Source organism: Xyrauchen texanus, chromosome 48, assembly GCF_025860055.1.
Source record: "Xyrauchen texanus isolate HMW12.3.18 chromosome 48, RBS_HiC_50CHRs, whole genome shotgun sequence".
NCBI lineage: Eukaryota > Metazoa > Chordata > Actinopteri > Cypriniformes > Catostomidae > Xyrauchen > Xyrauchen texanus.
The window spans coordinates 24,138,778-24,154,174 of record NC_068323.1 but is presented as its reverse complement, the minus strand read 5'-3'; the positions used below and the strand labels follow the sequence as shown (position 1 = coordinate 24,154,174).

General features: G+C 37.7%; 1 protein-coding gene across 2 annotated transcripts in view; it reads right to left on the bottom strand.

Moving 5' to 3' along the window:
• Positions 1-174: 174 nt before the first annotated feature.
• LOC127639842 (kinesin light chain 1-like) overlaps positions 175-15,397 on the bottom strand; it is a 37,951-nt gene continuing 22,728 nt past the window's right edge. Inside the window, exons 12-16 of one of the 2 annotated variants that reach the window (XM_052122124.1) lie at positions 14,647-14,755; positions 13,843-13,962; positions 5,409-5,527; positions 2,060-2,120; positions 175-1,962 (exon numbers count right to left, since the gene is read on the bottom strand). In XM_052122124.1, the coding sequence (XP_051978084.1) occupies positions 1,879-1,962; positions 2,060-2,120; positions 5,409-5,527; positions 13,843-13,962; positions 14,647-14,755 (493 nt within the window). In that variant the 3' untranslated portion in view covers positions 175-1,878. Of the gene's footprint in view, positions 1,963-2,059; positions 2,121-5,408; positions 5,528-8,139; positions 8,912-13,842; positions 13,963-14,646; positions 14,756-15,397 lie in introns of those variants that run through there. The other variant, XM_052122125.1, reaches the window with a different exon arrangement.

The window sequence follows — 15,397 nt, the reverse complement described above, 5'->3', positions numbered from 1 at the left end:
GGAGACCTACTGCAGCTCCTTCAGTGAATGAATGAGCTGAATCTTTTAATCGATCAAAAGACTAACTCAAGTAATTTGTTAAGTGATTTCACTAAACAATTGTAATGATTTTGAATCAGACAACCAAGTGTCCGAGATAGCACATATACATTTCTGAGATGTCAGTTTCAAAGTTTCAGTTTAATCTGGAAAGCACCACATTCTAATTAACATCAGGTAAACATCTTCAAACGATCAGACTTACAACCCTGATGACACACGTACATCACCCAGACTGGAAGACATATTTCTTTAGTTTGTTTGCTCATCTGCAATCTGTAAGACGTTTCCTTTCTGTTGTCTATAAGACATACTTATAGACAACATGTTTTTGCTTGTTTTGATTATTGGGGGTGGGTTACCTACCCCCATCCCCCATGGAATCTACGCCCCTGGACGCATTACAGATAAGCAAACAACCTAAAAAATATGTCTTCCAGATGTAAACACACACATCAAATAGGGGTACAGCTTTTGCGCAGCAAGTGATTTTAATTTGCCAAAAAGTTGCTCTCATATTCAGAAACAAACATATATATATTTGAGCAGTCTATGGACACTGGAGCATGAGATGATTCCTAAAAACTCTAGACAGGATCATTAGTTTTTTTCTTGAACATAAATCAAGTTCTTTTTAACAATGAAACTGGTTCTCAATCATTATACAAAAACAAATCATTGAAATCATGCACTGTGACACATGTGCATTCCATATATTCAGATTCCATATTCCAAACTGTGATGTGTAATATGCTGTAAATCTGCAATGAAAAATTACAAGAAAAAAAAAGGCTTGCACAGAGTATCTGCAGTTACAGATGAGCTATCTTGGGGGCAACTATCTATAAAATAGGTCAATTGTAACAAAATAAGTAAGCAACTGAAAAAAAAAAAAAGATTTCCCAAAGACTGGCATTAAAATGACACCTCTCTAACACTTCTCTGCTTGCTTTCTTTTGGTTTGTAGGTCATATGAGGTCAAATTTCACTGCTAAGCATGTGTCAATGGGATATTTAATACCTGAGAGAATGAGGCAGGTGTATCTCTGATCTTTCTTCTACTTAAATGGGTTAGTTTAGGTCTGTGGTGTGGGCTAGGGGGTAGAGTTAATAAAATAATTTTTGTTCAATGCATTAAATAATTAATCATATAACATAATTTACAGCTAGCTTTTGGCAGCACCCTGTGAATGTTTCACCTCAACAACACTTCCAGCTTTGGCCACTGGGGGCAGTGATTCAAATTTCACTAAGCACAGGTAGATTTTAGAAGCACTGTCGCCAAATTCACAGCGTGATTAATCTGACAGTCATCGCAACTTTAGTTCCAGCTTCAGCCACTACATTGGTTGCGTTGAATGTTTTGTGGTGTAGATTCAAAAGAACCGACTCATAAGACTCATTAATTCGGGAATCAGACTAGACGGGTCGTGCTGTGTTTCAAAAGAACTGGTTTCATAATAGTCATTCGTTCGAGAATCTCAACCCTAATGAGGACCAATGGTGTTGGAGCATTGTGTAGCACACAAGTCATAAAGACTACTTCAATGATACTTTTCGTCCAGTTGGAGTTGTATGGAGTGGAACAATGTGAACATTCTGCTCAATTTCTTCTGTGTTCCATAGAAGAAAGAAAGACGTATGTGTTTGGAACAACTTAATGGTGAAAAAATTATGACAGAATATTCATTTCTGTCTAAACTTATTAAGAAAGAGAAAAATGCATGATTTATATGAGTGAGACAGAATGCATAACTGTGTAAATCACACAAACGAAAGCTTCCAATATGTTCAACTCTGTTAAAGTTTCCACAAGGAAATGTGTTTGCTGTGTTGTTTTCATTGGTCTGTGCTCTTGTAAAGCTCCACTGTGCTTGAGCTAAGAGGTCTGCTGTTTCTCAAAGTCCTGTTTATCGCAAAATCCTGTGACGAGACAAGCAAAGCCATATTAATCAATCCTCTTTAAAACAAATTGAATTAATTCCAGAACTCATAAGTCAATTCCCCCAGATCAGCTCACCTGAAAAGAGTCGTTATCTCCATTACTGTTCAGGTATCCGAGTGATGCTGCTCGCTTCATGCTGTGAGGAATTAATAATAAACAGGTCATCACATTTGCATAAAACAACAAACCTTTATGAGCTTCAGGTCACTCAGACAGTGAGTGCTCAGTGCGCTTAAAGACCCCATAAAATCTAAAGTTTTGGATTTTGTGGCTTTTAGGCCATGACTGTTAGCACTGTGGTCAGCTACATGCTAGTGCTAAAGCTGACAAAACCAACTTTAAACAGATATACACATAAATTCTACAGTCTTCAGGGGAAAAAATCACATCTAACGTGTTTGTGCACCTTAGAGGACAGGGAGGAAATGTATTTTCTGAATTAAAAAAGTTTTGTGATACTTTGCAATAGTTTAGTGTTCCCACACAATAAATGAACTATGGTTTACCACAGCACTACAGTATTGTAGTAAAACCATTGTAACCTCAAAATTCAGGGGTGTCGCTAGGCCTCAGTGTCATCCTGGGCTTAGCTCACAGGTCATATTATAATATAAAAATAAAAGAATCCTTCCTTCCATGACTTAAAAATGACCTGCCTACCTGTCGAATAAGAATTATATTAAGCAACACTGACACAGGTTCAGAACTTTATAAACGCAACTCAATAAACGGATCAAATAAGTTTGAATTTACATTGTGGAGAATCAAAGCGAGAATTACAAGTTGTCGGCTCATTGTTCATAGTGCAGAAATGAACGCTAACAATAAAATCAAAGTAATTTAACAATTTAAACGTGCAATTGTCATTTAAAGTAAAAATAACGAGTCAAAGAATTGTGAGTTTAAAGTCGTAACATTTTGAGAATAAATCGATAGAAAAGTGATGTGGTGGACAACAGCAAAGTGGAGCGTCTGGGTCTTTACATACATCATCACTATCCAGGGAGATAACTTGGCTATGGGAAGTTTTTGCAAGCTCTCTATTCATGAATGAGCTGTGCATTAGTACATGAGTTTTCAACATGTGGGCGCCTGTCAAGGGAGGCGTGAGATATAGGCTCACATTCAAGTGAAGTGAAAAATAATTGAAACTGCATATCAGGATCTTGTATGAGGTAACATCCCCTCAGATACAGTATTGTTTAGAGAGGAAAGCCCAACAACAACAACACCGAGCGGGACTGTTTGAACCTGTATGGTTCTTACACTTCCTACATAACCGCTGCAATGTCCAAATGCTAATAACTCTGTGATGATGTGGCAAAAGTCCAAGTTTTTTTCTAAAGCTAAATCCTATCATAAAGTATGATTTAACTACATCCTCCGCATCTATCTCTTGCATTAACAAAGCTGCTGGTTTAGTGTCTGTTCTATCATTATGATACTTTATTGACACAATACACTACTTTATTCTCACAATGCTAAGACGTTATTCTGATCATTTTGAATTTATTCTCAAAATATTACAACTTTATAATAGAAATCTTAAAAAAATGAAAATTCATTGCCTGGTCCAGGGCATGCTGAGTGACTCCAGCCAGGTCTCCTAAGCAACCAAAGTGGCTTGGTTGCTAGGGAGGGTAAAGTCACATAGGGCAACCTCTTTGAGGCTATAATATGGTTCTCGCTCTCAGTGGGGCGGGTGGTGAGTTGTGCGTGGATGCCACGGAGAATAGCATGAAGCCTCCACATGTGCTATGTCTCCACGGTAACATTAACATAAAGCCTTACTTTCTCTTTTTTCTCATCACAAAAAACATTCGGAGCTATTAACAAAAGATCCAGGGCTTCACCCTTATCAGCCAGGGTCTAGCTACACCACTAGTTCAAAGACGTGCAGCTAGAAAAATCAGGCTGCAAGAGTTTAATGCTTGCGTACGCTGCTGATGACGAAATTTGCATCACATGTCCTGTATGTGGACGCTCAGCATTCATGTCTGACCGAAGTATACTTTGGGCTTTAGTGAAACCACAGTAGTACAGTAAAATTCAAAGTATGGCAATTAATATAACAGTTTTGTGTTTACTATGGTTTTACTACAAATGCCATTCGGCTATTATTATAGCAGTAAAACCATGGTTAAGTCTTTAATTTAGTTATATATAAGTTATATGTTAAGTTTGATCATAGCATCTGTAGTAAAACCATGGTAATCACAAACATTGTTACTACAGTCATGGTAGAAATAATATTACTATAGTACAACTATAGTTACTATATGGATACTACAGTATTACAGTATTAAAACCAAGGTTAACTGTATCCAAACCATGTTATTCACCAAAAAATGTCTAAGTTACTCTCATAAACTTGGTTACCTGAAAGCAGGGAAAGAAACATGTATCAGAAGCTGATGCTTTGGGAGCACCTGATGAATATATAGGCTTTAAAAAGCTTGACTTTGTAAATGCTTTAATATAGAGCACTGTAACGCAGCCAAGTCTCCATCATTTTATAATAAATCACTGGTGTGTTTCTGGCTTTTTTTATAGTTAATAGTCCCTCATAATGCAGCAAACATTCTCTAAATATAGTTTTAAAATTATCAGCCGATTAATCGGTTATCGCCCTTGTCCACCACCTTAGTTATCATATAAGCAAAATCCACTATTGGTCGACCTCAAGTATACAGCGCTCGTTCTGAACAGGCAAACCACTTAGTACAGAGAAAAAAAGAGGCATGCAAGGCTTGAGCCTGCAACAACCCCTCCAAAAATCGCCACACTCTATATTCCATTCCAAGCGTCTCAAGCCAATCCAAATGCCATGATGGTATAGGGTTTCAAGTTGCTCCCATAGTGACAGCTTCTGACGCAGGGTTGAAGTTACCTTCTTGAAAGGTAACAATGGTTACTACAGTCATGGTTTCTACTACATAACTATATTAAATCCATGGTTAATTTATTGTAAGGGGAACCAACATAATCGCAAGGGAATGTAAAACTTATTTTGAGGGAATGCAATTTACTATTTCATAAAATAAATGCCCTCCTTTTACCTTAAGGGATTACGTTTGTGTGTGTGTGTGTGTGTGTGTGTGTGTGTGTGTGAGCGTGTATTTATCACTTTGTGGGGACCAAATGTCCCCATATGGATAGTAAAACCCGAAATTTTTGACCTTGTGGGGACATTTTGTCGGTCCCCATGAGGAAAACAGCTTATAAATCATACTAAATTATGTTTTTTGAAAATGTAAAAATGCAGAATGTTTTCTGTGAGGTTTAGGTTTAGGGGTAGGGTTAGGTTTAGGGGATAGAATATAAAGTTTGTACAGTATAAAAACCATTATGTCTATGGAAAGTCCCCATAAAACATGGAAACACAACATGTGTGTGTGTGTGTGTGTGTGTGTGTGTGTCTCACTTGGTGTTGCAAGGTTCTGGTGGCATCGTTCCTTGGATTTTCTTCACCAGCAACTCACTGCTTCTGCGCAGAACTTCCCTGAGTTTTCCAAAAGAGCCGCTTCTCCTGAGAGTTCCATCCTGAACACAAACACACCCTGCATTAAAACGGAAGTATCATGGGCTAAACTGCTGTTGTACAGTATGTTGTACGGAAACTATTGGTTGTCCAATACGGGGTTTTCAACAGCAGGGTGGCCGATATTGAATATAATGCTGATATACGATACCAGTCAAAAGTTTGGACCCACTTGACTGAATTTACATACTTTACACAAGCATGCGAACACAGACCCATGAACCTAGATAACGCATTACCAATGTACGTTCCGGTTGAAAATACTAAAAGCCAATGCATTCTCACACAAGTCTTACAAAGACGCTTTCAGCCACTCAAGCACAATTTCGTGCATTGTTGCGCACAAACGTGTCAAACAGCAATTCATAACGCAATTCCAAGTTGCATTCTCAATGTAGCCACAAGGGGCACTATGAGGACATTAGCTTGAACTGTCTGCTTCTACAGTGAGTTGTCTCTTTTAACGGTTTGTAAGCAATTTTGCTGAGAAATCAAATTAAAGTCAAAATATTAATAGCAAATTCCCTGAATAATTACACATCTGGTTTTATGGCACACATTTTTGAAGGCAATTTTATCATCCCCTTGAATACTGAGGTTTGTTACTGCCAACGTTGAGAATGTAACACATTGATTCTTGACGGGCAGAACATGACTTACATACAAAAGTCATCTTTATTTTGAAAATCAAAACGTTCATAACAATAAAAATACTGGAAAAGTTCAATTAAAGGAAATGTGTATACTCAGGGCATTTCATATTCTAAAATGATGAAAATAGTAATAATAAAGAATGAGTAGGTGTGTCCAAACATTTGACTAGTGGTGCATATAATCATTTAATGTCAGCAAATGAGGCGTACATAAAATTGCATGAAAACCTTTTACACAATACTTACAGTTCTCACAATCTAACAGTTGAAAAATGTAAAATAAAGCAATAAGCCTCTTTTGGCATATAATAAAATGGCAACAACGGCGTAAGTGAGGTGACTAATAATCAGAATAAACAATTCTTCTTCAAAGTAATACAGTTAAATATTTTATTATTCTACTAATTATTCTAACCAATATGGAAGAATAATCATAACAAAAGTTCAAAGACAAAAAGTACATTGAATTAATGCTTGAACTGTCTGGGGCTGCAACATAACATGCAATTTAATATTCATCAAAATGCTATCTTTTAAATTCACCCTCATGTCATTTGATAATCATATGGAACAATACAGGAGATTAAGGACAAACAGACTCAGTCCGCAAAAAGATGCAACGATAAATGACAGAATAAAAAGTAAATGTTAGAATGGGTGAACAATCACTTTAAACAACGCTTGTGCCAAAGAGCACCTTATATCAAAACACAATAACTTGAGTACTGCAGTGTCGCTGTGTGCCAGTAGAGGGCAGTATGTGATTGCAGACACATCACGTCATGCTCCACTCTTCGGGTGCGTACAAGATTGATTCATTGTTTATCTGCTGAACAAATATGCCAAGTTCCCTTTACTTTACTGTCATGCATGAGATGTTTACTAAGGTAACTAGCAAAATCTAAAGCAAATCCAATACATTATATTAGATCCATCTATCAGTTACATCAGTTTTCCAGTTGAACCATGTAAAAAATAAAAAGTTAATAACTGGTAGTGTTATTGTTGTTATTGTACAACAAATTATTGACAACTGGGTATTTATGAACAAAAACAATATTTGCTAAATTAAAGGAAATGAAAGGTGTCATGTGTTAATAATCTCTTAATTGCACAGATTTCATCTGAACGTATTTTAATTTAAATAGTGCGGTAATATATTTGATATAATATTCTCGTGCTTTGTGTTCACTGTTGAAACTCCAACAAAACTACATCTGGTAAGAAACCTCATTACATTTTTACACTGAAACCTGAATCAAAAGATTCTCTTGTACCATATAATACCATATGCCATTTTGACAATTTGAGATATTTAGTGCAAAACGGCACTCTGTTAAACACAATGACCACTACAGTGGACAATAGCACTAGCGTTTCAATAGAAATCCTTTTTATTTGAAATTTACTGTGCGTTATCACATAGAGAATCAATGGGTTCATCCAAAAGCTGGAAATGTTGTTTTTAGAGGCTTTATACAGAGTTAGGATGAAAATAAGGTGCATTTCAAACTGTTCTGAGACCAGTGCAGACAGACAGCAGACTGGAGGTTAAGTCATTCACTAAATAGGGAGCAAGGGCGCATCCTATAGCTTTCATATGCAGTGCAAGTGCATTCACTTCTAAAATCCGACCAAAAGTTCAGTTTCATGTTGCAGATGATGTTTGGATCACTCAACATGTTTGGCAGACATGGGACAATGATCATCAGTTCATAGATTCACAATTTATGATGTTAAATTTAATTTGAACATGGTTGGCAGTGATTGGATGATGAAGGCCATTACTTGTATCAGAATTATGTATGCTAATTTCTGATTGGTAAAAAGCTTCAGCACTGGCTATCACTTGTTTGTTTGACAGTGCATTTTGTTACAAAAGTAGAAATAAAAACATTGCAACATTAAAGTCAAAGAATTTTTTATTTGTATAGTTTTTTCTTTGTTCTTTTCCCAATACACCCAATACACATTGATCCAAAGCAGCTTTATAGAAAATCAGCTGTAATGTCTGTAACGTCTCAAAATCATGAATGGCCAATACTCCTGGACACATAATAAACATTTTGACCAAAAACAAATCTGACAATTTAGTCCCGCTGTTTTAATAGATTAATATATCAATAAAATAAAAATAATTCTTATTATTGTAATTCAAAATAAAATCTTATTTAAATGATAAAGAATGTTTAAAACATGGTATCACGGAAGAAAGAAAACATCGGGGTTTGGAACGAGACGAGGGCAGCGGATTACAGGTTACTGACGTTCATCAGTCATTTCTGTTGCATAAATAAATATGGAATAAGTCACCAAATTTATTCATTGATGTTCCCTAAAATAGTGTTGGATAGGAGGCTAGCTAAAATATGAGTTGTGATGAAAATACGTTGAATACTCGCTAGGTTTGCATATTGCAGATCATTTATGTTATCTTTGATCTGTGACTATACTTTTATGATTTCAGTATATACACAATTTATACAGTGAATATGTAGACAAACACAGATAATGCAGCGGACAAGAAGGAATGAGAAAACGAGTACAGCGAGTCCATCGAAGAATCATAAACAAGACAGATATACAGGAAATGTAAGATGATATCCCATCATTAAAGCTCCTTCTCTCTCCTCATTCCACACAGCAGAGGAATCTACACAGCATCCATTCGATCAGACATAATTTGATTTGTTGTAGAAGCAGAGAGAAGTGGAAGATGACGAAAGCTTAAGCCTAATGCAGAGAGATAGATAGAGAGAGAGAGAGAGAGAGAGAGAGAGAGAGACAGAAAGAAAGACAGAGAGAGACAGGACACAAAAGCACAAATGAGACAGCCACATCAAGTGCAAATCAATGAAATGCTTCACAAGTAAAGCCACAGCGTCTGTCGATAAAGGCATATGAAGATAATCAGATTTAATAGTATCTTGAAGAGGAGTGAGCTAGCAATACAATAATGCAATAAGGTGTGCTACAGTGATTTTACCACTGTGAAGGGGTGCTCTTAGGTATGACACAAAGCACAGTACCGAAAAACGTTATAAGTCTGATATAGTTTGAATACTTTGTACAGATATGAGACAGATGGAAAGACAGATAGATAATGGATGGATGGACAGACGGACAGACAGATGGATGGACGACGGACAGACAGATGATGGAGACAGATAGAGGATGGACGGTTCAACGGATGGTCGGATGGATGGCTGGGCGACGGACAGACGGACAGATGATGGATGGATGGACAGACAGATGATGGATGGACAGACGGACAGACAGATGATGGATGGACAGACAGATAGATGATGGATGGACAGACAGATGATGGATGGATGGACAGACAGATAGATGATGGATGGACAGACAGGATGGACAGACAGATGATGGATGGACAGACGGACAGACAGATGATGGATGGACAGACAAAGAGACAGATGGATGGACGGACAGACGGACGGACAGACAGATAGAGGATGGATGGTTGAATGGATGGTCAGATGGATGGACGGACAGAAGGACAGACAGACAGACAGAGGATGGATGGATGAATGAATGGATGGATGGACGGACAGACAAACAAACAGACAGATGATGGATGGATGGACAGACAAACAGACAGACAGACGATGGATGGATAGACAGATGGATAGACTGATCAAGGGACTGAGAGACAGACAATGGATTGATAGATTGACTAGCGGATGGACGGACAGCCAGACAGACAGACAGACAGATGATGAATAGATGGATGGATGGACAGAGGGACAGACAAAAAGACAGATGATGAATAGATGGATGGACGGACAGACAGACAGACAGACAGAGGACGGACGGACAAACAGACAGAAGATGGATGGACAGACAGAGAGACGATAGATGGATGGATAGATAAATGGACAGACGGATAGACAGACAGAGGGATGGAGAGACAGACAAACAGATGGATGGACAGACAGACAGAAAAAGGATGGATGGATGGACAAACAAATAGAGACAAACAGATAGAGACAGACAGATAGAGACAGACAGATGTACAGAAAGAGGATGGATGGATGGAACGAAGGACAGATGATGGATGGATGGACAGATGGAAGGACAGACAGATGATGGATGGACAAACAGATGGAAGGACAGACAGACAGATTATGGTTGGATGGATGATTGGTGAGGTTAATTTGAAAGATGCCATCTACACTTGATGCAATCTTTGCACTGTGTCCTGTTCTATATCTGACAAGGCACATGTGCTTAGCCCTACAGCTGATTTTCTGTGCACCTCATCTTTTTAGAGCATTTGCTTCTACAAGCTGTCTGTCTATTCTATTCTATGATATTGTTGCTAATACTGCATATATATTTGATTATGAACAGAGTTATTTAAAGGGCACCTATTATGGAATTTTGAAAATTGACCTTTCATGTAGTGTGTAACATAGATTTAAGTGAACAAAAACATCCTGCAAAGTTTTATATATGAAAGTTCACCGAAAGTTATTTTCTCTCAAAAGTAGGAGTCGACTCTGAGTCAATTTAATGAATCGTATTTCCAGTGAGTCATTTTCCTTTTCGTTGTGACGTCAAGACGAAAAGTTATCAAATTGGCCGCGCCCACTCATTGCGCGCGCAGACACCAGGGAAAACTTGAAAACATCATGTCGACAACAAGACGCTGTGTTCTGAAGTGCATATCAAAAGCGACCTTTTTTTCACTGCCCAGGGACGAGCATGTGAAGAATCAGTGGCTAGAGTTTATATTTACAACTATATCACACAAGTATAGCCCGAACCTTGTGCTGTGTTTGCATCATTTTAATGATGATTGCTTTACGAATATGAATGCTTTCAAGTGTGGATTCGTGAGCCGGTTGATACTGAAGGAAGGTTCAGTACCAAGTTTATTTGGATCAGCTTCCTCCTCCTCCGAATCACAACCTGTAAGTATTATTAATAATTGTTGCTTTTATGTGTTTTTTAGCATGCTTAATAAGTATTTGTGTGTGTTGTGTACGTTACGCTCAGCGCAGCTTCTAGGTCTCCAATGTCAGTTTTTTTGGAAATATGTGAAATGTTTGTCGATGTTATTGGAGTTGTCATAAAGAATAGAGCAATAACTTGTAGTAATGCAGTGCTTTACCAATATGTTTATGCGTTGGGCTAACGCAAACAATAACTGATTGGGTGTTTACCACCGAACTTTGGGCTATGATCGCTAACATAAATCAACTCAAATTCCTTCTCTGATTTTGATTGTTTTACTACAAAGCGGTGATGGGCGTTCCGTTTCCGACAATCTCTGCACAGAGTATACCAATCACAACTGACTGGGTCATCTGACCAATCACCGCAGATTAGCGTCACGCAAAGGAGGGGTTTGGAAAAATGAGTCGTTGAACGAATCATTTGGGAGTCGGTGAGCAAATCAGGTAAACATAAATGCATATTATAAGACAACAAAAGTGTTTTTTGTCATTGCATGCATGTAAAACTGTTGTTGGGGACTCCCAAAACAATATTAGGAACATTTTAAATGCCATAATAGGTGCCCTTTAAATAAATATAACGAGTAAAATGAATGGCAAAAAGAGTCAAAAGTAAAATCATTTAATTTCAGACTGACAACATAATAAAGTGGCTGCATTCTCTTTGCATCATGTCAGCATCCAGTGTAGACAGCATCATTGATTATAAAGCAAGCGATTTGCTTTTTATGTGACACAACACTTGTGTCCGGTGTTGATAGGGAAACCATAAGTCTGATCACTTATGCTATGTTCAGACGGTCAGTCCAAATCAGATTTTTGTGCATCAGATCAGAATCCAATCTTCATGATTGACTGTCCGCACTGTGTATCACAGCTGATCAGATCCGATTTGTGTGTCCCTATGTGCATTGCTATAGCAATGATGTTGCATCAGTATGCAAAAAAACAACAACATGGAGTGAAATGGAATAGAGATTTTAGCTTAAAACATGGCAATCTGAATCTGTTTGGTGATGTCATGTTTTACCACATTGTATGGGCCAATCTGCATAATGAGACAGATGTTTAAATCACACGGTTAAGAAGTAATAACAGGTTGACTGAAGAGCTTTGCAGTCATTGCTAATTATAGCACTGCACTGATGTTTTTAGTGTGTCAGTGATGGAGTTTTTTTGTGGGACTGCTGCTGTTGAATCAGATACCACTAATGTTACTCAGGATATGACATCAACAGTAGCACTATGACCCTTTTGGCCAACTGAACAGGCTGCAATGCAACACTGACTACCACAGCCCCTCTCTCTCTCTCTCTCTCTCTCTCTCTCTCTCTCTCTGTCTCTCTCTCTCTCGCTCTCTCTCTGTCTGTTTTTCATTCTGTGACTCTCACAAACAGCAAACACAGCATCATTACTTCACCCATGGCTGCAGTTCAGTGGGGATTTCTTTAAGACTGCAAGGGAAGCTCAGCTTCCCCTATAATGTCAAAAAATAAATGGTCAAATATGTACTATTGTGTAAACAATTTATTGACTAAAAATGCGTTAGAACACGTTCATCTCGAAGACGAGTTCGTTCAGAATCAGCTACATTACATATAGCAGGTCGGCTGACTCGATTTACTTCTCATACATTCCCGTAGTGTCAGTGCATTTCCCTGTTGAAGCCGAGCGTCCATCGACTTCAATGGGGCTGCTATGAACAGTTTTTTTCAGTGCTCCGAAAATAGACGGTCATTGGATAAATGCTGCGATTATGTCCCGCCCACAGACGCTCAGCGTCTCTGGGGGTGAATGAGGAGTGGGCTGGCCCGGACTTCGGGCTTCCGCGTGATGATTGGAGGATCTGTCGAAAGACTGCATCTCCTTTTGATTGACAGCGAATCTGTACTATAGAAGTCACTGAAGCTATTACTCAGTCCATCGGATTTCTCAAGTGTAGTCGAAAGACAAACTGCTGCAACCTATTTCTTTATATTTGTTTGGCTGAAATTGCTAGTCAATTTGCATAATAAATTTCACACAATTATACACCACATTCCTTGTTTCAGTTTTACCAAGTTTAATATATTTTGTTTTAGAGCGTTCGCTCGTTCGCTCGTTCGTTCGTTCATTCATTCATACAGTAGGCTAGGCTAGCGTCGTACGGGTGAAACTGCGCACGATGGCAGACGGTGCTAATATTGTCGACCTGATTTTGGCGAAGCCATTTGAAAGTCTTCCTTACGAGGAAAAAATTAGAATTAAACAGCAGGGCAGATCAGCACCTAAGATTGATTTAGTGCAAAAAATAGGGTAAATAAGTTTATAATGTAGGCCAAAAATGAGCTTCCCCTCTTTGAAAGACCAGCAGCCGCCACTGCTGCAGTTAGCTGCAGTCTAAATGCTGATAATCGTATAGTTTATGTAAAAAAAAAAAAGGATAATCTGTGAATTTATTCAGCTTTTTTCAAATAATACATTTATAAGTAAGATTTACAAACCTTTCTGCCAGCTTTCCCAGCATTTACTGGTTTTGAGTGTTCTCACTGGAGCTGCAAGGGTGTTGTGTGTATTAAGAAAGTAAACTGGGTCAAATCTGATTTTATGCTGACTTTAGGCTTATGATGCAGTTATTGGTATTGTGATGTGTGTTCTGTGCAGGTAATGTGTAGTTTCAGTGTGATAGTTTGGAGATCGACTCACCCCATTCCACTCCACACTGCCTTCATCTCTGGTGTCGCTGCCGCAGTCGTACTTCACACTGGACAAGGATGCAGTGCTCCTCCGCCTTTCTCCATCTCTCTGGGGGTCCATTGACCCTCCCTGACACAAGTGTAATATTTTTTACATACATAAATCAGTGTATGATGGTTATATAAGTATTGAATAAAAGGGTGACAATAATTGTGCCACACATATATTTGACAAAATTATTCGTTTTTAATAAAATTGTGTTGTGTTTGCAATTGTTGATATCCATTAGAGGATATATTTTTGTGAATATTTCAAATATTTTTGGCCACCACTATATATATATATATAAAATATATTTATTATTAACAAAAATAATCTATCATGATAATTAGCTAGTTTAATATACATCAAATTAAATTTTTTTATTTATTGTTATAATTATTATCATTTATTATATTATCATTTATACTATTTCATATAAAAAGTAATTCGATTTTTAAAATACATTTTAGATATTACATTTTCATGTTGATATTTATTGCACAGAATATCACAGAAATCAGGGTTTAAAACTGTATTTAGACAGACTCATATTTTGGTAACGTCATTTGGTAATGATCGTAAAATAAAACCCCTTGTATAATATTAAGTTTGAGCTGCAGATCTTGATGATCAACATTTTCTGAAGGTTAAGCAGCTCTATTTACTGACCATTTGGTGAAAAACAACCAAAAATGTACAAGAGTTTCAGGCCCTATTTTGTACCCTACTTGTGGAAAGTGCTGTGTATGACAGTTATAGATGTTATCAGACCTGTCTGCGAGATCTCATGGCACACTCCTCTAGAGTCTCGGCTGCCTCCAGTTTCCCCTGCTTACGGTACAGAGCGGCCAGATTCTTCAGTGTGCTGTTTACTGTGGGACTGTATAAACACACACATACAGATTCACTCTGATACGAGTCAGAATCCAACGGATTTCACATTCACACTAAATTTGCATTTCCTGGAGGCAATACCAGTCCTTGCAAGGCAGCAAAGAATAGTGTTTACATTTAAGGAAAGCTTAGGTTTTGGGTTTCTTTTCTGCATAAATGAAATACTGCATCAGAGCCGCTTTCCATTTTTATGACACAAGAATCAACAGATAATATAAGAATGTCTTAAAACTATAAAAACAGTTCAATAGATCCATGAGGGAAAGACCAAATCACAATCACACCTACAATTGCAAAATGAAATTAAGGACCTTATTACACGTTTGGTTGCAGTTTCCCATTGAAATATCCAGAGGGGGCACCAAAAGCGAGTGAAATGCTGTCATAATCAGACAAGGTTTTTAAGATGAATATTAGATGGAGGTTTTAATGATTAAACGTTTCTCCCTAACCTTAACCTTTAACCTAATCCTAACCAATAGTGTCCAAAAATCAAACGAGAGGTAGAAGCGAAACAGACATCTTTGCCCTTAACCAACTCCTAAACCCAACCGATAGTGTCCAAAAACAAAACCAGAAATTAAAAGCAAAGTTTCTGAAGCAACCACATCATCTCTTGCCGCCTCTA